General features: G+C 42.8%; 1 protein-coding gene across 1 annotated transcript in view; it reads left to right on the top strand.

Annotated features, from left to right (window-relative positions):
• Positions 1 to 10,855: 10,855 nt before the first annotated feature.
• Positions 10,856 to 26,117, top strand: part of AGK (acylglycerol kinase) — a 38,820-nt gene continuing 23,558 nt past the window's right edge. Inside the window, exons 1-4 of the mRNA XM_041129494.1 lie at positions 10,856 to 11,102; positions 11,135 to 11,252; positions 20,187 to 20,226; positions 24,809 to 24,888. Coding sequence (XP_040985428.1) covers positions 10,871 to 11,102; positions 11,135 to 11,252; positions 20,187 to 20,226; positions 24,809 to 24,888 — 470 coding nt within the window. The 5' untranslated portion in view covers positions 10,856 to 10,870. The remainder of the gene's footprint in view (positions 11,103 to 11,134; positions 11,253 to 20,186; positions 20,227 to 24,808; positions 24,889 to 26,117) is intronic.

Consider the following 26,117-nt stretch of genomic DNA (forward strand, 5'->3'; position numbering starts at 1 on the left):
GTGCAATGTACCCATAAAATGTTCCAAATATATTTTCATGCATTTGCAGCTGAAAAAAAACCCTTACATTTGTCAGCAGTTATTTTATCAGTGAGACAAATGATCATCTGCTGTTGGACTAGACAGTACGGATCAAAGCTAGGGACGGGAATTGTTTTGATACATGTTCAAGTGGCTCTGTGCAGGTGTAACAGAGCTAAATATAACCTGGCACGGCTGATAGGCAACAACAGCTTGAAAATCTAGCTGTCTGCTCTTCATGAATGCATTTCCATTTACTTCCACGAGCTGAGGATCAGGCCCCAAATCTTTTAAATATGGATGGCTCAGAACTCCTCTGTGGTTTTGCTTTGCTCAGTGCAACTTCAGGAGCCGCTACACGTCAGGAAGAAAGTGATGGCTTCCTAGTCCCATGGAAGACCATCCAGTATGTCACCTGGAAACATCTGACATACCCAAGAGATGTTGGATCACTGTCACAGAGTTCAGCTTCACCATGTCTCCAGCAGCCCCCCAGGCTGGCCTGTGCGGGGACTGGTGTTTGCCATGGGAATCCAGCAATGTTGTCTCTGCTGAGAGGTCTCCCCACTCCCAGGGGAAGGCTTCCTGACCATTTCTGGTCCCGATTGTGCCATTTTGTGGTAACAAGGTCATGTAAAATGGCCAGAATCTAGAAAAGAACACTGTAATTGAAATTGGATTTTCTTGAGCTATTTAAACTTTTCTGAGAAAATAACGGGCAAAAATCTATGACAACAATTGCTCCAGAATTATCCATCACTCACTTTGAGATTCAAACTTAATTTTACTGCTATTATTGTATGTATTTTTATTGTCCTCTGTTTGCTTAATGAATGTTGCGGTTGTAGTAATAAGATTATTGGTAATATGAAACAGATTTGCAGAATGATGAGAAGATAATTAGATGATACCTTGAGGGTGATTTCTGTTTAAGACACAGTAACTATGTCATGGAGTAAATAAACTTGGTGAGGAAAGATATCAATGGCTATTAACCTAAGATACAATTATTCCCAGATTACCAGGATACACATTTCATTACGGTGAAATACCTGGTGACTGGCGCTTGGTCTGGGCTCTCCCATCCACTTGTGAGGCTGTGGGACAAAGCCTTGCCCAGGGTGGGAGCAGGCAAGCAGCTGTGGTTGCCCACAGCCCAGGATGTGGTGATGGAGGTGGGACTCAGCACCCACACCTGAGACGACCCAACGTATTTGCGGGAGTTTTACTGGTAGCGGGACTCCCATAAATACATTGGGTCATGAACTGTGAGGTTTTGGCAAGTCCAAGTGATCAAACTGTTCCTGGCTTTCAAGAGCTCTACCTTGCATCTTGTCCAGCTCCCATTGCCCCGTGTAACGGCAACAAAAGCCTGATAGCACAGAAGTGACAGGGATGCTTGGCCATCAAAGTCGCAGTCTTAAGACCATGTCTACCTTTCTAAAGTGATGCTTAGTGACATTTCAGCATCAGCATTAGTGCAAGGAATCTGCTGCTGCTGCTTTGATCTGCGATGCTGGCTTGGGACAAAGCAGTCCCATAGCCATGAACTTGCAGATCCTGAGGCTGCCCACCACTCCTGGATGAAACAACAGGCTCATTGCCCCCTTCCTCTCTCCCTCCATGGATTTGGAGATGACCACATAACTAATCGTGTGCTGGAGGTGACAATCTCCAGTGAATACCCAGCTGCTTCTGTCCCACTGTTTTAATAAAGCGATGGCAACTACTGTACACACACAAGCAGCTACACAGCTCTGCAGCTTACCCTCTGTCACACAAATGAACCATCTAAATCACTTGCATTTTCAGTATATATGGTGAGTTTTTACCAGCTTTCTCAGTGCTTTTAATGGTCTGTGGAATATTTTCCTGGGTCTTTGCTTAGACTTTTCAGTCCCTGAAGGACTTTCACACAGCCATTTTGATCCTAACTAATGAGAGTTCCTACATAATTTTTAATAGTAATTCTGCTAATAACGTTATGTATTTTCTCCATAGTCTCTCTGTCAGCTATATCCCTGGCAGTCACAGTCTGTCTTTTGTTCAAGGTTGGACAAAGCTTTGGATATTTGGTTAGTTGTTTTTCTAAGTCAGATCATTACACACAAAATCTAATTCTAAGCTGCACCTACTGCATTTGCATGCAGGTAGCTGGGAGTGGGTCTGGGTCCCCAAAATGCCTGCCACCTGTGCGTTTAACTGCAAACTAAATCCCTGGAGGAACTGGCTTGACCATCTCAGTGAATGTGCCATGGCCAATTTCAGCAAACACTGTTCTCTGTGGATTAAAGCCAAAATCTCTTTATTTACTAGAACACACCGATATCACATTTCATTGGCATCTGTGGCACAGAATTCATTGTTTTGCAGGTCTGAGCATAGCTCTGCAGCACCACTAATAGTGTCCTCGGAGAAATAAGTGCATAACTTAACTATTGTGCTGTGAACCATTGGAATAGAGTCCCATAATAAATCCCTTCAGTTTCTCAGACTCTGTATTAATACCGACATTGCATGTCCATTAAATATCACCATGCAGCAGTGCTCCAGGTGGTTGCTGCAAGCAGCTAGATTAGGGGCAAATGTCTCTATGTTACCAACCTTCCCAATGAATCTTTACACATTTTCCTCATCTATGTGGACAGGCCCTCCTCTGTCATCTCACCCATGACCTACTTATTTGACTTTTTACATTGATGTCATTTCTTTATACATTATTTGCATTACCTAGAATTTTCCATTTTGTTTGCTTAGCTTTGTCCTGGCAGTTCTGGCTCTAGAAGATACTGTGCTTTTTCCCTACAAAAAGAAATGTGACGGTATGTGTTGTAACATTCTCCATCCAATGATCCTACTAACATCCCCTCTTTGCCTCTGATTTAAAGGTATCTTGCCTAAAGACAAGAACTACAGGGAGGAGGTAGTTGCATGAGGCTAAGGGAGGGAGACTCTTCCAGGTCTGCTCTGTATTCAGTTGACATCTTTCTGGGTCAGTATTACAAATTAAGCCTTTTCCAATACATTTCCCATTTACTTTCCAGTTTTGTTCACATACTTCTTTGTGTTTAATAAGCTTATCACTGTCCATTCTGTTTTCTATATTTACTTTCTGCTATGTGTGACCCTCCTACGAGCGGCTTCTAAAAATATTTCTGGCAACACATTTGCTTCTGTATAACAGTTAAAAAATAAATTTCCTATTTACTTCCAGTTAGACCATTTCATCTTTGGCTGCTGTGTTGTACATTTTTGCTATATAATTTTCACCTAAACAAGTGGTGCTGTCTTTGTTTTCTTTACTCACCCTATTTTTTCCTTCTGTTGGTATTCACATGTTTTTGTAAAGGGATCCAATTCCTAGTACTCCTTGCATCTTTCATCATATAATGGACAGTATCCCAACTTATGTCACCTGCTACAGTGTGCACATATCCATAAACTGTTTTACACATTTGATGTCCTGAGTCTCCTCTTTTCTATGACTTGGAATTCTCCACGTATCTATAACGTCAGAGCCCTGTCCATCCTCTGCAAGATTCACTCTGGACCAAGTGATTTCTGTCTCTTGGCAAAGCTTATCTTCTCTGTTAATTCTTAATTGTAAATCTCCTGTTAGCGGTTTAACTGCTTTGTTCTTTCACTTACGGTATTTCCTTAATTTACTTTACTCCAGGTACCTTATGGTATTCAGTACTTAAATTACTCTTCCCATCTGTTCTTAGAAAGGGAAAGCAAGAAAACAAAGCAAGCAAAGATATCATATAAACGGAGTCAATAACTAACTCCTGTGCATTTGCAGAGCACAGATAACAAGTAGTGGCTTGTAACTGTGGCTCAAACCGCTTTCATTTAATGTAAAATACAAGGCTGTTCTAATCTAGCCTAGTCAAGTCCCGGAGTCTTACACTGCCCTCAGCATCATCTTATCATAGATCCTTAAAGCAGCATATTAAGTGAAAAGAATGTCTAAACAGCTTGAAAAGCAAAGCCAGCCTTTGAACTGACACCAGCTCACAATGTGATACGAATTCAAAGAAAATACACTGTCTGCAGTGAAAGAAACTACATGGAATTCAAAAGCAATGTCTGTGTCATAAATAGCATGTCAATTAATAACACGAGAATAACAACAACAATTTTTAAAACCATATGACTTAGTAACTTTCTGGAAGATAAATGCAATGTAAAACTTAAAACTGTACAAAACCCAAACTAGCCACAGAGCTTTTTGAAATATATTTGCTAAAAATGCTACAGAGTTTATACAGAAAACATGTTTGAAGAACTCTCTAATGTCTTCCAAAACCTAAGCAGTATATATGACAGGATCTGTAACTCCAGCAACTTTTTTCTCATGAGAAGAGTAAAAAGATCACCTCTGAAATAGTTGAAAGCTGGGAGACAATGAAAAAGCAGAATATCAGATTTTATGCTAATTTAACTGATTTAAAAGAAAAAACAAAGTACAGTTATGCATTCACTGACACCTGAAAACATTAAGTCCTTTATTTTACAGACCGATGAAATGGCCAGTAACAATTCATAACCAAAGGTCATTGTCAGTACTAGATGCGGGATATACCTTCTGGCAGGGACTGAACTAGACCAATTTATAGTACCTCAGCAGGATTATACTTTTTGTAAGTGGCCATATTTTGTGCTCCAGAATCCAAGACAAATGAGTCTTCTAGCTTCTACAGAGGCAAGGATATTTTGCTGGTGAAGAAGGATGGGAGTGGTTCATCACTACAGTGATGGATTTTTCTCAACCCACCTTTGCCTGCGACTGATTTGGTTGCTCCCCCAACTCCACCTAAGAACACGGATAAAACAACTTGTCACCACAGAGCACTGCCACTGACTTTGGAAGAAGTGAAACTTTGAGCAAACACAGTAATGTGCTGGCTATGTGATATAAGATGTCAGCCAGATGTGTTCAGTGGGCCATGGTGATGCACACAATTGAGTCAAAACAAAATGAAAATAGAAGCATTTAATAGGAAACCAACTGGGAATCTCTCTTTCCTTCAAACTGTGGCTGTTGCTCTTTGATTACAATTGCCCAAGGCCCCACTCCATCTGGTCCATAGATTAGGATGTCGCTGCCTCAGTGAAAAATGAATCATTGCTACAGACATATTAGTAGTTTTCAGGAGCTCTTCTGAATATAAGATCATCTGGCTATAGGATGTAACCAGGATGGTATATAGCAGCAGCTGGATTTTCAGGTAGGTGATACCTTAATGTAAACATAGGTAAGTAGTATGTAAAATCACATTTCTGGATGCACTGAAATCAAGAACCTGTGTAAAAGCCTTAATTTCCTATTCTCTCTCTCTGATCCAGCTGTACAACAGGGATAAATGGAAAGAATATGACTTACTTTTTTTGTTAAACAATGAGCATTAATCTCTGCCAGAAGCAAAATGCCTGAATGGAGATTCTCATAGTTTAAATCACTCAGATTCTGTCTGCAGAAGTGAAAATACCCGCTTGCAGATGTAAGCTCAGGAGAGGTTAGGCGTTACCTGCAGTCTGGATGATGGCTACCTCCCTTCCAAATAGATGCTGCTTAGAGAGGCATGCACACCCCATGCATGTCTGCGCTATGAATTTGGTCTCTCCCCTTCTCTCTCCCTCCCTGTATCATACTATTTTCTATGCAGAGTCCCTTAATATGTAGCAGCACCATAGTAACAGCATCAGCTCAGAGATGAATGACCTCAGCCTGAGTGAGCAGGACTTTCTTAAGGGTAGGAACCTGTACCATTAATGAAACTGATGTCCTCAGTGTAGATCTTGCTGAGACCTTCGCTGAAAAGCAGAGTGTAGAGCGGCCAGTATTAGCACAGGAGTTGCTACAGATTTTTCTGTGCAGGGGTTTGTGCTGCTGGGCGACTGGATAAATCCCAGTCCCAGGGCACTGTCCTTGTTCCTTCATTCAGAGCAGACCCAGAGGAGATCTAACTGGTGCTAGGAAAGATATAATATCTCTGGCCAGCTCTGAGACCACAAGCTTAGAGAAATTTTTGTCTGTCGCCCTGCTACATTTAAAGCTTACGGACCAGGGCTGCTCACCTTAATGCCTCAGTGGCACCTGCATTTACTGAACCCAAATAGGTTGGGAATGAGTGCAGAGCCTTCTGAAATGTGTCTCTGCTAAAGGAACAAGTTCCTGACAAGATTGCCACAGAGCAATTTAATGGGTTTCTGCTGCTGTTCAAAAGCTGTGAATATCTCTATTCATTCCCTTGGAAAAAAAGGTTAATAAACTCTGAGAATCGGGGAATATTTCTGTGTAATAGCTCGGTCGTGGGAAGAGGGGGCAGGGTGTAAAGGTGGTGGGTTTTGCTGTAGAAATATGCTAGGCACGCTCCTGAACTTCCTTCTAGGGAGGGTGAAGCTCATGTCGTGTTCTGCTTACAGAAGAGCCAAGGAAGAGCGTGGAGGGGAAGGAAGGGGAGAGATTATTCTTGTGCAGAGTGTCTCTGAGTTACCCAACCAAAAACCCTGCCAGTGTGATTCAGATCTTTCTTCAAGCCAGTGGAGCAGGCACTGACTGCAGACATGACTACCCCGGGGACTCACACCTCCAGGCAGAGCTGGAAATGAGGGCAAGAGAATCCATCATGAACTTTCTCTGCTCTCACAGGCAGGAAGTTTCTCTGATTAGCTTCAGTGGCTGCAGCACTCCCCTCTCTTACACAGGATGGTGGGCAGGGGTGGAACGGAGAGGGCCCTGGGACATGGGGTAGAAGAACAGCTTCAGGCCCTGGATGCAAACCCTGGAGAACAGAAGCAGAGAAATACTGACTGGGAAGCCCAGCAGAGATTTCAGCTAGCACAGGAACCCCCCCAGACAGGGAGAGAAAGAGTTCTCTCTTTCTGCAGCCCCCCCTGTACCCACAGTTTGTAAGGAGTGAAAAGCTGGAGGTGGATGCACCTGCAAGGCTGGAACTCCCATCCTACAGGTCCTGCTCCCATCCACCAAGGAAAAGGGCTCTTCCCCACCTTATACCATGCTTGGTGTTCAGGTGTTGTAGAATTAAAGCAAAGCAAATTATAACCTCTCTCAGTGGGCCAGAGGCATGGAGAGATTTAGAGTCTGGGTTTTTTTCTCATCAGCTGCACAAAAGCTTGAAGGTTGTGTGAAGATGCTCTCCCCTGTCACTCTGGCCACAGTGATATTAATCATGTGTAACAAGGCGGGGGGGGGGGGGGGTGTGCGGCGGGGGGAGAGCGCAGACTACAACCAGAAACAACGATGCCTCAGTCTGGCAGGAACACAGACAAACACACACATTGGTGTGGCAAACACACAGCTCCTACAGAGAAATAAATTTGGTATCTTTGCAATACAAGCGGCTATTTGGATTTTACTGGTAAGGAAGTACCTGAAGACATAAGATCACCATGATGGCAAGAGATGTGGTTGACAGCACTATTTGATACCCTCAGCCCACCCTTAGCTGAGTCACAAATGCCAGAATAACCAGCAGGCAGAGGGGTCTCAATTCTCCATTGCTGTAAGGACAACAGAAGGACTACCTTGGGACTGGGGATGTCCCTTTCTTTTATGCACACACAGGCACATATCCCTCATGTTACCATCATGGAAAAACTCTCCTCTGCCCTTGTACAGTGCTGATACAGAACTTACTGGAGATGTAGGATAGGGTCATCCAGTTCAGCCATATGAGGATAACCTATAGACCACATGGCTAGAATTAGCTTCCAGACCATGAATTTGAAGAAAGCCCCACTGCTACTAAGTGGTGGCTGTGAACAGGATTTCTGTTCCTGATTTTGAAGGTCCCACTCAAAACTACATACCAACTGATGAAACCAGTGACTTCGGTAAAATGATTACATATGTTCAATCCCACTCCAAGAGAAATGACCACGAGAGAAAAACAGCAACCCAGATGAGTTAGCTGAGGTGAGGACTTGAGGACAGACTGTGCTGGACAGAAAAGGAGACTAAATCATTCTCTGTCCTTGTCCATTGTAGGGCATTGCCAAGTAGTAGAGAAGAATCTCCTACTGTTTCACCCATATTCCCCCACTTAGAAGAGACCTGAGATGGTTGAGCATGTGACTTTCCCAAAGTTACAGACAAATATGTCCCTGAAGCATGGTCACATATTTGAGGCTTCTTCTGCTAACAGGCTCAGCTCTGACGGTAGAGACAGGATGATAAAAAAATTGCACTTCAAAAATGGGTCAGACACGAGTAACAGGGATGAGGCACTCACCTGTCTTCGCAAACAACTTGTGCAATAATTTTAGGTGACACATCCCCAGTCAAGTATTAGAGTTGCAGAGTAGCTTTTCGAATGACTCTTTTTTACACGAACCATCTAGCAACCATAAGAAAACAAAATACATATTCCAGCCTCCTCTGAGCAGCTTTCTGAAAAAGGTAGCAGTCATTTTACTTGGCCTAAAAAATTACTACGGTATATAATCTAGAGGATGTTCAAGATCAACCCTTTAACCTCTCATTTTCCATTGCACATACTCTAATACCTACTTCTATTGATCTGACATGCAGAAAACTAGGAGAGCTAAAAGAGGAGTACCTGATACATGCAGCAGCACGGCAGGTGTGATCCACCTTGAGGGTGATCAGACAGCCACAGCCAAAAACTAGGACGTACATGTTTGCCAGGAGGGATTTCGGAATGGCTGCTGCATCCTAAGTAAAGCCAACTAATAAGACAAGTGCACAATCTGTCATTGTTGTCTACAGTGTTTCTTTCTTCTAAGGGCAGTTCTCTTTGAAAAGCCCCATCTCAAAATCACCAGCCCAAATTCTCAGATAACGTCAGACAATCCCAGAGTGGTGGAGGTGGGACAGGACCTCCGGAGCTCATCCAGTCCAGCCACCCTGCTCAGAGCAGGGTCAAGTCCCTCTGCTAGGGATGTTGAAAGACAACTAGTATTTGAGCTAAAATTTCTCATTTATACTAACTTTGATGTGTTTTCACACATATGAACTCAGGAAAATTTCCATTCAGCCATTTTAGAGATATTCAGGTCTTTCATACATTTAAGCATTTTTCTGATGGCTCCAAATGTGTATTGGCATACTAAAGAGGCTTTATTTTTAAAATTCAAGCTTGTTTTGGAAGCATCGTTAATAAACACAACTGTACTCAGTAGAGTTGGTTGTGAAATAGGAAGTTACAGATGCTTATAAATTATTTGTGGCACCTCATGAGAATTATGAATTTGAAAAGTATTTATCAGCACACAATCTTTTCATAAGCTAAGGAAAGCAGGATGAGAGTACTAATATCCGTTGCTATCATTGCTGTTAGCAGTCGGCCACACCACCTGAATCCTCACAAAAAGTAGGACAAGACCAAAAAATATAGTAGGACATTTAATCACTCCACGCCACCTGGAACATTCAGCAGCGCATCAAATGCATGTACTCAGCACACTGAGATGCACTGGACAGATGAACATGGAATATTTAAGTGGGATGCAATGGCTACTGGATAAGTGTGTGCCTAAAATATTCATCAGGAGCTGACTGTTTAATGTTTTTCTTAGAAAAACAAATCCCAAATCTTCTACTCTACAAAATGAAGAGGAAAAAAACCCCAAAACATAGCAGGGAAACTAATCCATAGGCTTTAATCTTCTTTCCTTATCACTAACAGCAGAGTGTCTTCTGGACCGTCTTCTGCATCAACTTGATTCTTGCAGAACAGACTCTTGCATACCCAGAGTCCCAAATTTGGCTTCAAGCAGCCCCCTTATGTTACTACTCACATCCCATCTGGACACCATTAAGCAGAAGGATTTAGGGAAGCTTTTTACACAAAAGCCATTTTATTGACTTTGACATTCTTGTAAATGTTCAGATTTTGCTGAAAATGGCATTTTGCAAGAGGAGAAAAAAAAACATTCTGAAGAAAAATTTCTGTCCAGCGCTACGTTCATTATCTGACCTGCTGGTCCCTGCCAGACTGCATCCTTGTTGTCCTGAGTCCGCAACCCCGCGTCCCTGTCGAGAGGGAGGCAGCGGTCTACAAAAGCAGCGTTGCTTCCTCACACCACTGATTTAGCCGACGGTTCATTTTGGATGGCCCACCATCTGTCTTCCTTACTCACAGGGCACGGTCTCTTTGAGTATTAGCCACGCGTGCGTCCCCTCGGCGCCTCTGTGAACCCCTGAGGCTGTTCACCATCTTTCAGGCGTCACGGGAAGCCATGGCTAGAGGTAACGCTGGAGGGGGCCACCACCCAAAGACCTTCCCGTCATGAGGTCAGGTCTTGCCGCTTGGTCGTGTCTCCGCCTCGCCCTGGCGGGATGTTCGTGCTGGTCACGGCTGTATGGCATCCTTGCGAGGATGGTCTCTTTTCCGCGCGTGGCTGGAGACGTTTGTCTTGGTGCTCGTGGTCATCTCGTTGGTGGGGCTTAAACAGCAAACCCTGGGTACTGCCAAGGCGACTTTTCTTTTAGGTGAACCTTCGGAAATATTTTCTGGGGGGAGCGCCTTGGATATTTCTATGAGCGTGAAAAACCACCTCTTCACTTTCATCCTCTGCTACGCAGAAAGCCTCCCGCTCCCCTCCCTTCTTGTGGTGGCGGGGGCCCGCGGGCAAGAGCCCACGGCTGCGGGTCGCCCCGCGGGCTGGAGGACGACCACACAGCGAGGCTGCGAGGCCGGCACACAGGCGGGTGTGAAAGCACCTTTCCTTGGGGCCTTTTTTTTTGTTTTATTTCTTAACTTGAGGTGGGGTGCCTGGACTGAATCCCGGGCCACACGAGGCCCGAGGCAGGGGCACAGTAACACGGACGGGGGATGAGATCTCCTCAGCCCCGCGCTCGATGCGCGGGGGGAAGGCTGACCAAAACCTGCACGGCGGGGGCCGGGAGAGGCTCCCCCGCCACGCCGGGGGCCGGAGCCCGGAGCCCGGAGCCCGGCGGGGGCCGCCTGGCCTCCCCGCTGGGCCGGCAGGGCGTCGCTGCCCGGAACGCCGGTGCCGGGGGAGCCGTTTCCAGCCGAGCCGGGCCGGGCGGCGGGAGCGGCGACGCGTCGGTTCCCGCCGGCCCATCTTGAGGGGGGCGGCCGGTTTGCCCCGGGCGGCCGCGGGGGCGGCATGGCCAGGGCGGCGAAAGCGCTGACGACCCTGAGGAATCACTGGAAGAAAACCACGTTCGGGGTCTGCCTGCTGAGCTGGGGCGGGCACTGGCTCTATGGGAAGCACTGGTAACTGCCGGCTGGGGCCGGGGGGCGGGAGGGAGAGAGAGCGGGGCCGCCGTCCCCCCCCCCGCCCCGCCGTGTGCCCGCGGGCTTTCACAAGCGGCCGGCCCCGGGCGGTGAGGGCACCGCTGCCCTGTTCGCCTCGGCTGCCCGGGCTGCCGGCCCTCTGCCCAAGGCGGTCTCCCCTCGCGGCTGTTAAAATGGGGGGCTCCCCTCGGAGGGGCTCCGGCGCCTCGGGGGGGTGGCTCTGCCTCCCCCTCCAGCAGCCCTGAGCTTAGGAAGGCTCGGTGACTTTTTGCGACTTCCCACCTTGGCCCTGTTGTAAGTTTGGGGCTAGTTCAGGCGGTAGGTTTAAACAGAGGTGTTGTCGGGGTGGCTTGAGTAATTCTGGGGGCTGTTGGAGAGGAGAAAGGTTTACGTCTTCTAACTTCAAAAAAACGCCGTCAGCCAGGTGCGTGTCATCGGCTTGCTTGCTTTTGACCAGTATTACAAGGATGAATGGAACCAGAGGCCCAACACCTGCAAATGGTGCCAGTGGTACCAGGCTGATGGGAAGCCACCTTCGTGGGCAGAGTGGGGCCGTTGCAGCGTGGTGGTCGTGTGCCCGTGGGCTTCCCCGCCTCCTTTTTTCTTTTAACGGTGCCATACACCGCATGAAAGATGCCAGATTTCTGTTGCACGAGCACTTGTTCCTTTCTTGAGGCACGGCACTGGCGGCAGCTGTGCACTGTGCCTCCCTGATGCGCCTGCTTTGCTGTTGTCACCCGCTTTGCTGTTGTCGCCCACCTAGCTCCACAGAAGGAGCCCGTCAACCGCTGCAGCAGCAGTACTGCTAACATAAGTCATACCTAGTAGGGTGTCATTTCCACTATTTATCTGTGGAGTGAATGTTCCTTATAGTAAGCAATATTGTCCTTCACAATTTTTAAATAGCTAGGCTTATGTTTTAATCCCTGTCCTTTAAGATTATGGTTAATACATTTGACTAAAATCCAAGTATAGCCAAATTATTTTTTAAAATTGCTACTTTTGGTGCTGCAGTTTATTCTGTCACTGTCTTAATGTCTTTTTAATTGTTAAGTCATGATTTTAGCAGTGTTCTTTTCTGCTTACATTAAAATGCTGCCAAAGCCTCGGTGGAAGATTTAGGAAAATAAATCTGTTTATGTTGTTTGGTATACTTTCCTTCTTTATTTCCTTTTGCCTCGGGACTTTTGCATTAAATCAGTCGTTGTTTTGAATGGTACATCTGCTTTAGTTGCTTACTTCCTACCTGAAGCACTAAGGCTCAGTTGACTGGAGGGCAAGCAGCAAAAAAACTCTTCCCTCCATACTTTTTTCTTTGTAATTGCTGATTGTAGGGCAGGCTATGGTAAGATGGAGAATAACTGTGTGAAAGCGGTGGTAACAAGGTCATGGTTTCATGCGTATGCCTACATGGACCAACAGACAGAAAAGAAGTACATAATGTACTGCCGTGTTGTAAGCAGAAGTATTTGTGCTAAGCAGATTGGAATGCAAGCTCAAGGACCCACTGACATTACACGAAGGCATCAAAAAAAACCATTTTTCCCTTTGACGACTTGAACTTTGAATTCAGAAAAAATACCAAATGTAGATGAGTAATTATTTGAAGTTCTATCATTCTAGATATCTCTTAGCCAAAAGAATAAACTGAATGTACAAAATGAGGAGGAAGAAATTGTTTGGTGGCATTCATATGAGGGGCTGGCTGGTGGGGTAGAGCAGCCTGTGACCTTCCCAGGTACCCTGCTTACACAAGTGGCCTCTTTACTGGTCTTCTGTTGCCACAGATACTAATGACAGCAGAGTGCATGTCGGGCCTGGGTACTATAGAGAGCTACTAAAATAGAGCATTAAGAAAAAGACTATATCTGCTCCTTGTGCATATGGAGAGTGGGCACTTGAGGAGGCCTAGGAGCAGCGTCAGACACAACCAGTCTTCCCTTCATATCTGTTGTTTCTGGGAGTTCATGTGCCTATGTACTGTCAGTTTCAACTGTATTGATTTCCTGTGCGGTTAACTGTAAAAACATGTTATGATCACTGAGAACGTGATGCATACTGCTCTGATATGGTGGCGAATAAGGAGGAAAATATGAAAGGCAAACAAACAAAAAGGGAACTTTTGGTATGTAAATTTCAGTGCTTGGAGGTTATTTGCACCAAGTGTAGGCATGGTGCTTTAGCCCAGATGATGTAGTGGGGAAAAAAATGTTTACACATCCTATTCTCCAATCTCCCCTTTTATCTGTAAGGGAAAACACAGCATTTCCTTACCAGACATTGGAAATGCAAGGTAGGAAATCCTGTGATGACAAACAGCTCTGTGTGACTTTGATGTAGACTGAAGCACAGCTGTAAAGTACTGCTTTCAGAGATTTAAATACTGTTTGGAGAAAGTGACAACCGTTTAGCCATTTCTCTGCGGAGGATTGTTTTAGCCACAGAAAAGAAAAATGAGGAGTGACAGAAGAACCTGATGGCAAGAGTGTAAAAATTCAAAGCTGGTCTCAGCAGCCCTTTCATGGTACTCTGTGCACAGTGAAGGCCTTACCTTGTAGCTGTTGGACATCAGGGAATAGGCCAGGATCCCCCTTTGCAGCTTGTTTTGCCTCCAAATGTGGTAATGGCTTTTGATGGGGTTTTTTTTTGTACATTCACTCTTCCCAGTTTCTCTGTTTATGTACCAGTTATGCTGGGGAGCAGGAGAGGTGCCTTTTGCCCTGTGCACAAACTGTTGCAGGTAACCCTTGAAGAATTTAATGAAGGAATCACGTATGGGCTATGTTAGCCATGAGGCTTGCTGTTATCAACATCAGAGGCTAAATTACTATGCGTGAGGCATACTTGACTAGACTTACATTTGCCCTTTTAGAACAGATTAAAGGTTTAGCGAAGTCTTGTGCGTCGGTTTCTGGCATCACTGGAACTTCTGACGAAGGGGCTTGCTTTAGCATAGCATCAGTTCAGATTAGCCTCTGACTTCTTGGAATTAGCTGTCTGAGATGTTGCTCATTTATTTGCAGCTGAAGAAAATTTTTTTTCCCATCCTGCATCTTTCTTCTTGGCTTTTCCATCCTTGTGGATTTTCTAAGATATTTCTCTTGCAAGGAGAAGATCATTTGCTTTTTTGACTTCTCAAGGTTCCTTCTTCTTTTGGATGCAGAGGCTATGATGCCTGCATTAAGTGGAGCTATTGTAAATAACAATCTGTCCTGCAAATAAATGGCAATTCTTCTATAGGCAGTCCCTACGTGCCCATAGGGACAGAAGAGCTCTGGAGTACTTCCTTAAGATTTTGGAGGATGCTACGTGGACAAATGTGGACAAGAAGAATGTTACCTTTTCCAGACTTGCTCCTCATGCCTCTTTCCTGCCTGGAAATGGAGCTGGGTGTCCTTCTCCTGCACCCTGCAGACTGTGATGTGGGGTCTGATGTGGATGCTCTTGTGCTCCATAGGCTGTAGAGGGAAGAGGGGCACTGGAGTGTAACGGTTCATCACTGAGTTAGTCTAAAGGTTGTGGATGACGATAACTGTAAAGGTCGAGGAGCTTCTTAGCTCAGTCTGGTATGGTACTTTCTTCATGCAGCATTCAGTTTCTGGATCAGTGTGTTAGCCTTTCATCTTTGGAGGTGTTTGTTCAAATGCTCACCGATTTAAAAGTAAGGGGTTTTTGGATGAACGTGAAGAGTAAAGAGGAAACCTTATGCTGATTCCCCCGCGCCCATTTGTGATTCAGCCCTTCTAAGTATGTAATATAACAGAAGGTGCCTCTTCAAAAGAGACATTGATGAGAAGGTGGCAAAGGTTCTTCATGTGTAAAATGATAGCCATTATGTCTGGTTGAACTACTGTTAACTAAAACCCTATTGCTATTCTTACAAAACCTTAGTGAGTCTTAAAATTCCTTTCTTTCTCATAAAAGAATATGTTTTAAAAATCCATTATCTTGCATTTAGAATAGAAAATACTTTTGTAGTATTGGAGAATTAAGAAGATAACTCAGTGTTGTCACGTGAGATTGTCTCCCTTTAATTTCTCTGGATTGTATGAATTTATGTATTAGCATCGTTTTAATCTATAGCATATCATACTACAGGTACGAGGGACGCTGAATTTAATGTACTAATCGAAGCTTAAAGGGTATGCAGATTGTCGGATATATGCTCATACACAGTAATGTACTTCTGTTTAACATATACATGTAAGGTTGATTGCAGATAAAGATACCATATGATTGTTTAAAGATTTCCGCCAAGTTTGGAAGCCCCTCTCACCTTTATGTCCTGGGTCACCTTTCCTGAATTGAGCTGCTGCTGTTCTTTATGTATCCAGGTGGTGCAGTGAGTCACCAGCTATGTCAAATCAGCAGAAATTTAATCTCTGGCATGATGGACATCAGCTTAATTGATTGTCAGATTTGGCCAGAGTGTTACAGTGGTGTCACTGGGTAAGTGATCATCACTTTGTCAGGATGGGGACCCTTGATATTTGTACTGGGACAGTGGACTCATCAGATAGATACTCAGTTTTACTCTGTATATGTTAAAGTATTGACTTTTTTCCGTAGAAAATGCTGGCAAGGCATCTGGGCCTTTGACTGCTTGCCAGTAATCTGAGTTTTATTGTTATCTATAATTTGAATGTTAGCCTCCGCGCGTTTGCCAGCTGATAACTCCCTTTGTCACCTTTCTGCATATAATTCCTTAGTGGCTGACTTATTTCATCAAAACTTTGTCAAAAAAACCAGAGTATAAATTCTGAGTCTTGGGTAAAGCTGATGAAAACTAAGATTTGTTTTTCCTGCCCTTCCAAAGGCAAGCTGGAAGTAACACTAATATGCAGCAAAGAGGATGCTGTGTTCTTGCTGTATTGGAAGCAACCAAAAAGCTCTCTGCTAAGATAAAGTCTCTTTTAGGAGTTCTATTACAGCTCTTGAGGAGTGATCCTATATGCACAGCTTTGGTCAAGTTTCTCCTCACAAAACTCTTGTGTTTTGATGCAGACACTGAACTGGAGAGTTTTTAGGCTGCTTCTTGCTTGAATATACTTAATAGTCTTAGCTTTAATGCTGATAACCCATTTTGAAATGGGATCTCATACCTGAGTTTCTTTATACATTTGTAATATGGTCACTTTCAAAGGAGTTGCTTTGTTTGGTTCCAAGACGAAGGCTTTCCCTTGCTGCAGCTGTGGGCCTCAAACAACTTCTTCAGTTTGTGTTTGCTGTCTTCTCCTTGTGGAGTTCATTGCTGCCCTGGCTGACCTTTCATTGTGGGAACTGTACTTTCCGCCCTGGCCTCTGCTGGCACTTGGGCAGAGCATGCAGTCTCAGCTGGAGGAGCATACGTACTAAATTGTGTGGATCTGTGTGCTTATATGCAAGAGTGTTAATTCCCTATTCTAGCTGAGAATGCTTAGGACAGGAGCAGTGGCCACCAGTCCTGCACTGGGGATGTTGCAGACAAATCAGAACAGCCCTTGTTCAAGCGGGTTGTATGGATGTTGCGCTCTCACAGCCCCATGTGTTCTGACAGCCTGACACGGCTGGTGCGTGGTGAGGTCTGGACAGTTGCTCTTCCTTTCTTTCTGCATTGGTTCCTTGCTTTGGCTTAAGCCTGCTCTGTTCTCCGAAGAGCCTCCACTGCTGTGGCTGCCAGCCCTGCAGGATTGACTGATATCTTTGTCGAACCAGTCAAAGTTCTGTCCGTGGGTTCAGCTTAGGACATCCTCTTTCTTCCCTACCCCACTGCCACTGCTTGTTCCTCTCTGTCTCCCAATTTTTTACTGCTTAAGCAAGTTGGCCCAGTTGTAAGCTGTGTGATGCTTAATTCTCACAGTGGGAAGGCAGCCCTGGCGTTGGCCAGCAGATGCAATACTGCATGTCTGTTTTGGTTTAAGGCAGGAGTTGTGTCTATAAGCCCTTAGGGGAAATATAAAGTAAAAATTGATTTTTAGTTTGCTGTGGATATGGTGCATGTCAGAAGAAATCTCTGTGTGTTCTTTAAGACAGTGCAGCAATTTTCCTTAGCCTCCACCTGATCATGTTCAAGTGTCATTGAAAAGGCTTTGTTACTGCAAAATATTAGTCAAAAAAGTACGAAAAATCAACAAAATCTTATGTTTATTATTAAAGTCTCTTCTTCTCTGGGAGCTGGTACACAGCTATTTTTGATAATCTAATATGTACCAAGACAGAAGACTTCAAGAAGTTACCTTTTTGCTATTTTTCTAGCTATATTTATCAATTGGTATGACCTGCAGAGGACTTCCAGACCCACTTGTGGTACGTTAGGTGAGCCATATGAGATGAGTAAAGGCAAGAGCTGTCATACACGAGGAGGACTGCTGTTCTCACAGGTACACCCCTGTGAGCACACTTGTGCTTTTTCTTCTGAAGTGTGAAGATAGTTAAGTGTTGACATAATATTTTAAGAAAATAAAAGTTTTCCTGTTACCTGGTATCTTTAAGCCAAACTTGGGACATCTTTAAGCAAACTCAGATGACTTCGAAATACATGTCCTAGTTGAATCAATGGGAATCCTATGAGTATGGCTGAGATGGCATGGGATTCTGGGTGCTGTGCTACTGGAGAGGTGAGACAAACAACCTATAAATTACTGGACAGTAGATGGTTCGTCTGGTCTCAGAACCTAAACCTTTCCTTTGACACCAAAATGATAAGTGTCAGGGTAGACTTCTGTTTCTGTTAAGTGCTTCAGTGCAGGAGAAACTAAGCTTAAATGTTGACATCTAAACTGTCAAGCCTAATTTTTATGATTAAGACTCTGTTGAGCTGAATCAAGCTTGCATCCTTGACAGTTGTTTTGAGGGTCTCTGCAGGTTGGGACAGAAAGCATGGTATTTTTTGCTTGCATTGGAAGAGTTGTGCCTGACTCCATTTTAAAGGTGATTAACACTGCAGCATGAGGTTGCGGGCACCAGGAAAACATACTGGCTGACGATGTGACACAGCTTGACTTCTGAACAAAATAGCATCAATGTGAAGTAAACAGATAACGTGGATTTGATTAGAATTTGTTAATAAGGTTAGGACAGCAATTCTCAAATACATCAACTGTGCAGCCATCATTTGATATCGGGATTTTCTTGATATCCCATAATTAAAGTTTATGCATTGAAATTGCAATTGCTTTGTGTTTGCTCTGGCCACACGTAGTCACAGAGGGGAAAAAAAGTCCCTATATGAGGGCTCATGCCCTCAGCAGCGCAGTGTGGACTTAGCCTGTCATGCTGTCTTGATTGATCTGCAATTAGCTGTGTCAATGTTGTTTAGCTTGGAACACAAACCTTTTCAGAGATAGTTATTTTAACTAGTGTGCTTTCATTATATTGCTGCAATCAAAACCAAGTCTGTCACTCCTCTAAGTAATATTTCAGGTGTTTAATACAAATAACTTATTCCTTTGGTTTTCAGGAGCAAACATGACAGTTAAAAGCATGCCTCTCAGGAAATTCTTTTAGACATTCCAGTTACTTGTTATCTTGGTGAGGTATTATTCACATATTTTCTTTTTCCGTGCTTGAATTCTTCCTTTGTCTCTTTATTATAACCAGGAATAAATCCATGGCTTTTTTGCTGTAGTGTTGTTTTCTCAGAACCCAACTTTCTATCTCACCTGAAGTCACCCTACTTCTCCTTTGGTGATGCCAAAAAGAGCAGCTTATATAGCTCCAGTGACAGATAAATACTGTAAACTCATGGAATTGATCGCACTCGTATTTGGGTCCAGAGGTCTGACCAAGGCCTTTCCTTCTCTTCTGCCATTTCCATGGCAGGATTTGGCCTGATGAGCTATACTTTGTGGCAGGAGTATGCTTCTTTCCTAGTCATTTGTTTTTCCTGGTTGGCCTTGAATCCTTTTAATTGGTGTAATGTATTCATTTTGGTATGCTGACTATATTTAGGGGTTTTGTACTTGATATATTTGAGACAATAATATACTGTCTTGCCAGGTATTGGCAAGGGCAATCCAAAGGAGTTTTTTGGTTTTAGCAAGGATGGGGGAGTGTCTGCTATCTAGAGGACAGGTGAGACTTTGGGCACTGCAGAACAGGACTCCCTGTTTTGTCTGCAAGGGCCAATGGGGCATTTTTTGGTCTGGGGAAGAATGGAATTTTGTTCCTCACTCAGTAGCTCTGTCTCCAGTTTGCTTGCCAACTATACCCTGCTTGTCACCTTGCTAATGCTGTTTGTCACCAATGATAAGCACAAGGATTAGTCTGAAATTTATTTCTGAAATTACCGTCAGTGACATATCTAATACTGACATTTTCTTCTTTGTTTTTAAACTTCGCTTAGGTGAGTTGAGTGATTTTTACCTCTCTGAGATACTGCTTTAGGCCATGCTCAGACTTAGGTGGGTGGTAGATGCTGCATTAACATGTGTTCAGCTGACAAACTGACGCAGAGGGGAGTTCACAATTATAATGCACAAAGATTTAAGTCCGTGGAAGTGACACTTAAGTCTACTCTAAATCCCTTCTATACTGCCAGTGTAAATACAGGCAGTATTAACGTTGGAAAAAAACACACCTTATATCTGGAGTACAGTTATGTAGCAATTTAAAAATAAATCACAGTTATACAGTGCCTCATGCCACAGCTTATGTAATCTTGGCGTGCTTGGCATCCTGGTCTTTGTTTTCTGCTTTTCTTTACTATAGAAAGGGTGTTTGTGTGCATATGCAGAAAAAAATTATGCATGTGTGCTTAAATGGGTGTGTTTCATCCTTAAAATGTTTTAAATAGGTCTTAAAGAATATGTGTATTTTTATTTTAGTGCAGTCAAAGTGTGTGTAAAAAGGGTATGTACCTACATTAAAAAATGAGCAAATTGTTTTAAACTTACACAACCTAATTTCCACTCTCTTTTCTGTCTTACCTAATAGCGATAACCTGCTACGAAGAGCTGCGTGCCAAGAAGCCCAGGTAATACTGTTTAAAGTGATAAAATTAGGTTAAAATCTCCCTCTTATCTTGGTTGTGCAGGGCTCCTGAGATTTTCCCAGCGGGCCCTCTCTACATGACAAGCCTTATAATGATGCCATCTGTGTTCTTTTGCTAAAAGTGCCAAAGGGTGGACAAGGCCTCCAGCCTGCATCAGGGGTACTGTACCTTTCGTGCCCTCACTGCTGTTGCAATGGATGGTGCACTGTTATTGTTGGGCTAGTCTTATTTACTGCTGTAGCTACCCAGACCTCCATTTCTGCAGGTGTAATTGCTCTGTGCCTGTAAAGTTCTGGTAGGAAGATGATTTGTTGGTAAGATGGGAAACTGAAATCTCAGATCCACCACAATGGGTGTAGTCTGGGCAGAAGCAGTGCAAACCGCTTCGCGTTAGTGCTCAGCTGGAGAGACCTTGCCCTTGTCTATTTGATTCTGAGTGACTTTATCAAGGATACTAAGTGTGATGACTGACCTAGTGCTTTTGAGACCCACGTCCTGGGAACTTAATGGAGACAACCTGTTTGCTGATCACCGAAAAGAAAGCTGGTGTTCAGAGAGAGTTTTCTCTGAGTATACTGACTATTGCTTTTTTTAGTTTGTGGCCTGCATGGGCAACCAGCAATAAACAAATTCCCATACTGTAGTATTCCTATAAAGAAATCTTGTCCTTAATAAGCAGTCTTTCAAGGGCACAACTGCTGCTGCCCATGGATAGCATCACTGCACAGGTACTGCTTACTGGCTCTGGTTACCTTGGTGGTGTGCTGTAGGATTTTTAGAGTCTTTCTACCTCCCACAAATAAAGTTTATTCTAAACTTGCTTCTCCATGCCAGATCTTGGAGATTTTGCAGGGTATAACACAGCTCCCATCATTGCTGCATACTGGGGCCTGAGCAGAATGGTGAAAATTATTTTTCTCATTAAAGAACTTTCATTGAGATTACCCTGCTTCTGTGGTGCACCTGAATAATCCCAATTTTAGCCTGCCTGCTGTTGAGGGAAAGATATTCACAGCAACTTGATTTGGGCAATGGAACTTCATGCCAGAATAGATGTAAGGGAGCTCAAGTCTCATGAAAGAATAAGAAAAATCTTTCCCTGCAAATACTGCTTTCATAAATCATGCTTTTAGCTTCAGAGTCAAATGCATTTCCAACTCATAGTATCAGTTGTTCTTGATTTTTATGTTTTCAATATTCATTTTTACTGCATAATATTAAAGTGTTAGAAGTTCTTTATATCACCAAAAATAGCAGTTAATACCTTGGTATTTGAAGCATGCTGACCAAATAAAAAAATTTTTTAAAAAGGCACTGATGAAATGGTATGTAAGGAGAAGTTAGAAGACCTAGGTGTATATGCTGTCAAAAAGGTGTAACTGCTAAGGAAAGATTGGTACAAGAAGATAGTTAAGTTGTGGAAATTCTGACTTTCCTGTTTCTTAATTCCAGTCATTAAATGATGGGATCTATTCAATTATGGCTTATTCTTATAAATGAAAGTGCAAAAGCACTGTCAATAGAGCTTCCTACAATTTTAGTGGTTAAAGCCTGGGAAAATATCCTGCAGAAGACTCCTGCATTAGAAAGGAATGAACCAGAAAGCCTAGTAATCAATTCTAGCTGTAATTTCCATTCTCACTGATGTGTCAGTGCCAACTACTGCTTGAAAACACACAGCAATACAGCAGTAAGGCATTAAATGTCTGCTATGTTCTTGAGAATAACAACAATCTATAATTGTTTGAAAAATGCTACTTGCATTTATAGTGCTCTGTAAGTACTGGGAAAAAACAGAGGCAGACTCACCCAAGAAAAAGTTTAGTCTGAGTGAAGGGGGCGGGTGTCCCTATTATTTTTACATCAGATTTTTAGGTTTTTAAGCCTGTTACGATACCAAATTGATGAGGCACCCATCTTCATGCCGAAGTATCCACTACAGCAGTATTTCATGCAAAGACTCCACCGTGCATGTCTGAATTTAAGTATCAGTTTATGACGACAGCCTTGGGGTGGCAAATTATCATAGCAAGATTCTACAATAAAGAATCTAGTTATCATATTTTAAACCTTTTACACCTCCTTCTCTGGAATAAGCCAGTGTCAGCTGACTGTGGACTTCCTTTGCAAATGTGGTCTTGCTGATTGACCTTGTTACTGAACTCTGGGCGTGTGTTAAAGAGATCCTGTTTAGCTGGCAAACAATTCACTCCGAGAAGCAGGGAGAGTTTTCTGTAAAGGAATTTAGTTTCTCTTAGTATTCATAAAGCATTATATAAAGCCTTTGTATAAAGGGTTTTTCATAGTTGCAAAATAGTGATTGTCATCTTAGAAGTCCAGATATGCAGTGTGCATTTGACAAGGAAGTGAAAAAAGCATTGACTTTCCTAAATTATACCTTCATATATATATTTAATAACCATTTTTAATGTCTGGCTTTAAGTTGCCTTTCCTTATTTTGTGCTCTGAAAAAAAGGCTTCTGGAATGTTGCATTATTATTTTTTTATTTCCTGTCTTAAAAATCAGCATTTGCTTTAGAAATGCCCCTGTTTGTAACATAAATATCTAAGTATATTACATAAAGAAGTGATTATGTCATTACTCATAAATTCTTTATGAGCCTTTGTCGTGGTTTAATCCCAGCCAGCAACTAAGCAGCACACAGCTGCTCACTCACTTCCCCCCCACCCAGCGGGATGGGGGAGAAAATTGGGGGGGAAAAAAAGGTAAAACTCACAGGTTGAGATAAGAACAGTTTAAGAGAACAGAAAGGAAGAAAATAATAATGATAATAGTAACAATAATAAAATTACAATAATAATAAAAGGGTTCGAATGTACAAAACAAGTGATGCACAATGCAATTGCTCACCACTTGTTGACCGATGCCCAGTTAGTTCCCAAGCAGTGATCCCTGCCCTGTCCGTCCCCCCCCCCAGCCAACTCCCCCCAGTTTATATACTGGGCATGATGTCACATGGTATGGAATACCCCTTTGGCCAGTTTGGGTCAGCTGCCCTGGCTCTGTCCTGTGCCAACTTCTTGCGTCCCTCCAGCCTTCTTGCTGGCTGGGCATGAGAAGCTGAAAAGTCCTTGACTTGGTCTAAACACTACTTAGCAACAACTGAAAACATCAGTGTGTTATCAACATTCTTCTGGTAGTGAATCCAAAACACAGCACTATACCAGCTACTGGAAAGAAAATTAACTCTATCCCAGCCGAAACCAGGACAGCCTTGTGCTCTTTATGAACAAGGAAATATATCACATTGTGCCCCCCAAGCAAATAATTAATTGTTTCTAACAGCTGTAACATGCTGGAGGTCCCTTATATTTGCCAATTCCTGCCCAACAATTGCAATAAAATAAGTTGGTCTGTTTTCCAGCTGATTTTTGAGTAAAGCTTGAGAGCAATTGATTTGTTTCCCTTTCTTTGAAGATTCCTTTACTCTCAGCAGCTTCTCTCATCCTTTTCCTTTCTTGAAGAAGAAATTTGAATGTTTTAAGCAACATAGCCAGCTGCACACTTCTTTTAATTGGGGTTTCCTGAGCAAAGTTGGCAAGTGGAGTTAATTATAAATTCAAACAGCTAATGATCACTAAAATCTACTGTGCTTTTTGTACAGTGTCCACCTTCTTCAATATAAAAATTCCTGCTAGGAGGATTAACTTTTAAGATAAAGGGAGGGAAAAAAACCAGGGACAGTTGACTGTGTCTTGTGTTCAGCGCAATAGTCTTTTGTTCCCACTTTATTTCTGGGGTTTCTGGATGGTACTGCTGAATACGTTGTCATCCTTGTACTCAAAACCAGTTTGGTTTGGTGTGGTAGCGAGGATGCCTTTAGGTGACCTAAAAGAGGTTTGCAGAGTGGGAAGTAACAAGCATGGAAGCTTTGCCTTTTTGTGCCTCTTCTGTGCTGAAAAGCTATGGAAATAGGTACAAATAGCTAAAATGTACAAGAGGCTGTATGGAGTAACTCTTGAAGAATTTAAAATCAAGGCACCTATTGAGAATTGGGCTAAAAGTGGAAGAGGAATTAAGTGATTTTTATATGGAGACATTAGGAAGAAAAAATGCCTGAGAAACAGTGAGCTTGCTTATAGGTCAGGGCAGATTCTCTGGTGATTATCTTTCATATATTCAAAAAATTCAGTATAGAAAATACAAAAATGAGCAGAAGAGATGGAAGAAATGAAGTACGGAAGTGGAAGAAGATGCAGAAAGAAGGTGGCAGGCAGGCGTATGAGAACTACATAAGGAAGGAAAATTGAGTAACCTTGGAGTCAAGGATAGCTCCCTGGATCTCTGCCCATGGCAGAAAACCAGGGGTTGACAAAAACTAAATGGTGGTGGAATTGTAAAAATGGACTTGTAACAGTGGCGTGAGCTGTTGCTAAGAGCGCAGGTCTTTGAATAGGAGACCTGTACAGTGGCTGAAGATGGAAGTCTTTTGAATGTCATGAGGCTTGAAAGCCCGTTGACATTTGTAGAGATGCATTACTTTGAACTGTTTCCAATGTGCTTAAAAGATAAACTGAACTCTGCTCTTTTTCTCTTACTTAGGCTTTTGGCAACCAGCTGATCCCTTCCAGTATGCCACTGAAGAAAGCAACAGTGTTCCTCAACCCAGCAGCTTGCAAAGGGTAAAATTCCTCCTTCCCTACACTCATATGTGAGGCACTCTTTCTGTATTTTTGCTCTGCCATCCACTATAAAAGCCAGCCAGATTTTTGAGCTCATTTTTGCCTCCCTCTGATGCCAAGCTGGTGCTATGTAACTATGCCAAATTTTATTTCACCAAAAATACTGGGATGAGAAAGTAGATGCTTGAGTTGAAAGAATGATTTCTAAACATATGTATATTTTTAATTTTTCTTTTATCCTGTGTTTTGGCCTTTGTCATTCCTTTGTTTGTGGAATTCCTTCGTATTCCTTCCAAACTCTTGTATGTGATGCATTTCCATCCTCAAAAACTATAGAAATAAGAGATGACCTTGATTACTTCAAGACTTGAAGTTAGCCAGCAGTGATCTTGCTTCTGTGGGAACCTGTCCTTGAAAGGGATGTGCCCACAAACTGAGAGGCTAAATATGGGCTTAGAGCAGGACTCCTGGAAGAGGTTGGCGGCTATTTTTACATGCTTTTTAGCAGAAAAACAGTAATCTTGGATGTGATGTGTGTCTGCTTCTGCTGATCAGCTAAGCTTCATATCAGTTGCATCTTGGGGAGGGGCAGGGAGTTGTTAGTAACAATATGAAAGGAAGAATATATCTGACATGGAAGTGCTTGGACTTACATGCTTTTGGTCAAAACACCCGTGACTGGAAAATGCAAACTGTTAATAAATTAAGTCTCTGACTTCTAGTCTCATGCTTCTACTTATTGTAAGCAATTTATAGTTAATGGCATAATTATTTTATTATGCAGTTACAGGCAGAAAATGTATCAGTCCTGTAACAAAAGGTCAGATAAAATTTTGCTTCTAAACTTACTTAATAACATGTAACATAAATATTTTTTTCTGAAAACCTAAATGGGCCTTCTTTGTGGTCTTAAAGCCTGGTGCTCTCTAAGTGATTAATTTTGTAATAAATTTCTTTCTGGGGATCTTGTTTTGTTTTGTTGGGGTTTTTTTAATTATTTTTGGAGAAAGCTAGATAACCTCTTCTGCATTTATTAGAACTGCAACAAAAACCTGACATCTGAGATATGAGTCTAGAAATGTAATACATTTGAACCAAATGAAATCTAATCTTTCCTGACTGGCAGGTTGAGTGACTGATTTTGTAGAATGTATGCTCATTTTTAAGTAGATGCCTTCTTGTTATTCATTTGTTTCTTTCCTTTTTAATTTTTTTAGCTACCAGACTAA

The sequence above is a fragment of the Aquila chrysaetos genome, chromosome 17 (assembly GCF_900496995.4).
Source record: "Aquila chrysaetos chrysaetos chromosome 17, bAquChr1.4, whole genome shotgun sequence".
Lineage (NCBI taxonomy): Eukaryota > Metazoa > Chordata > Aves > Accipitriformes > Accipitridae > Aquila > Aquila chrysaetos.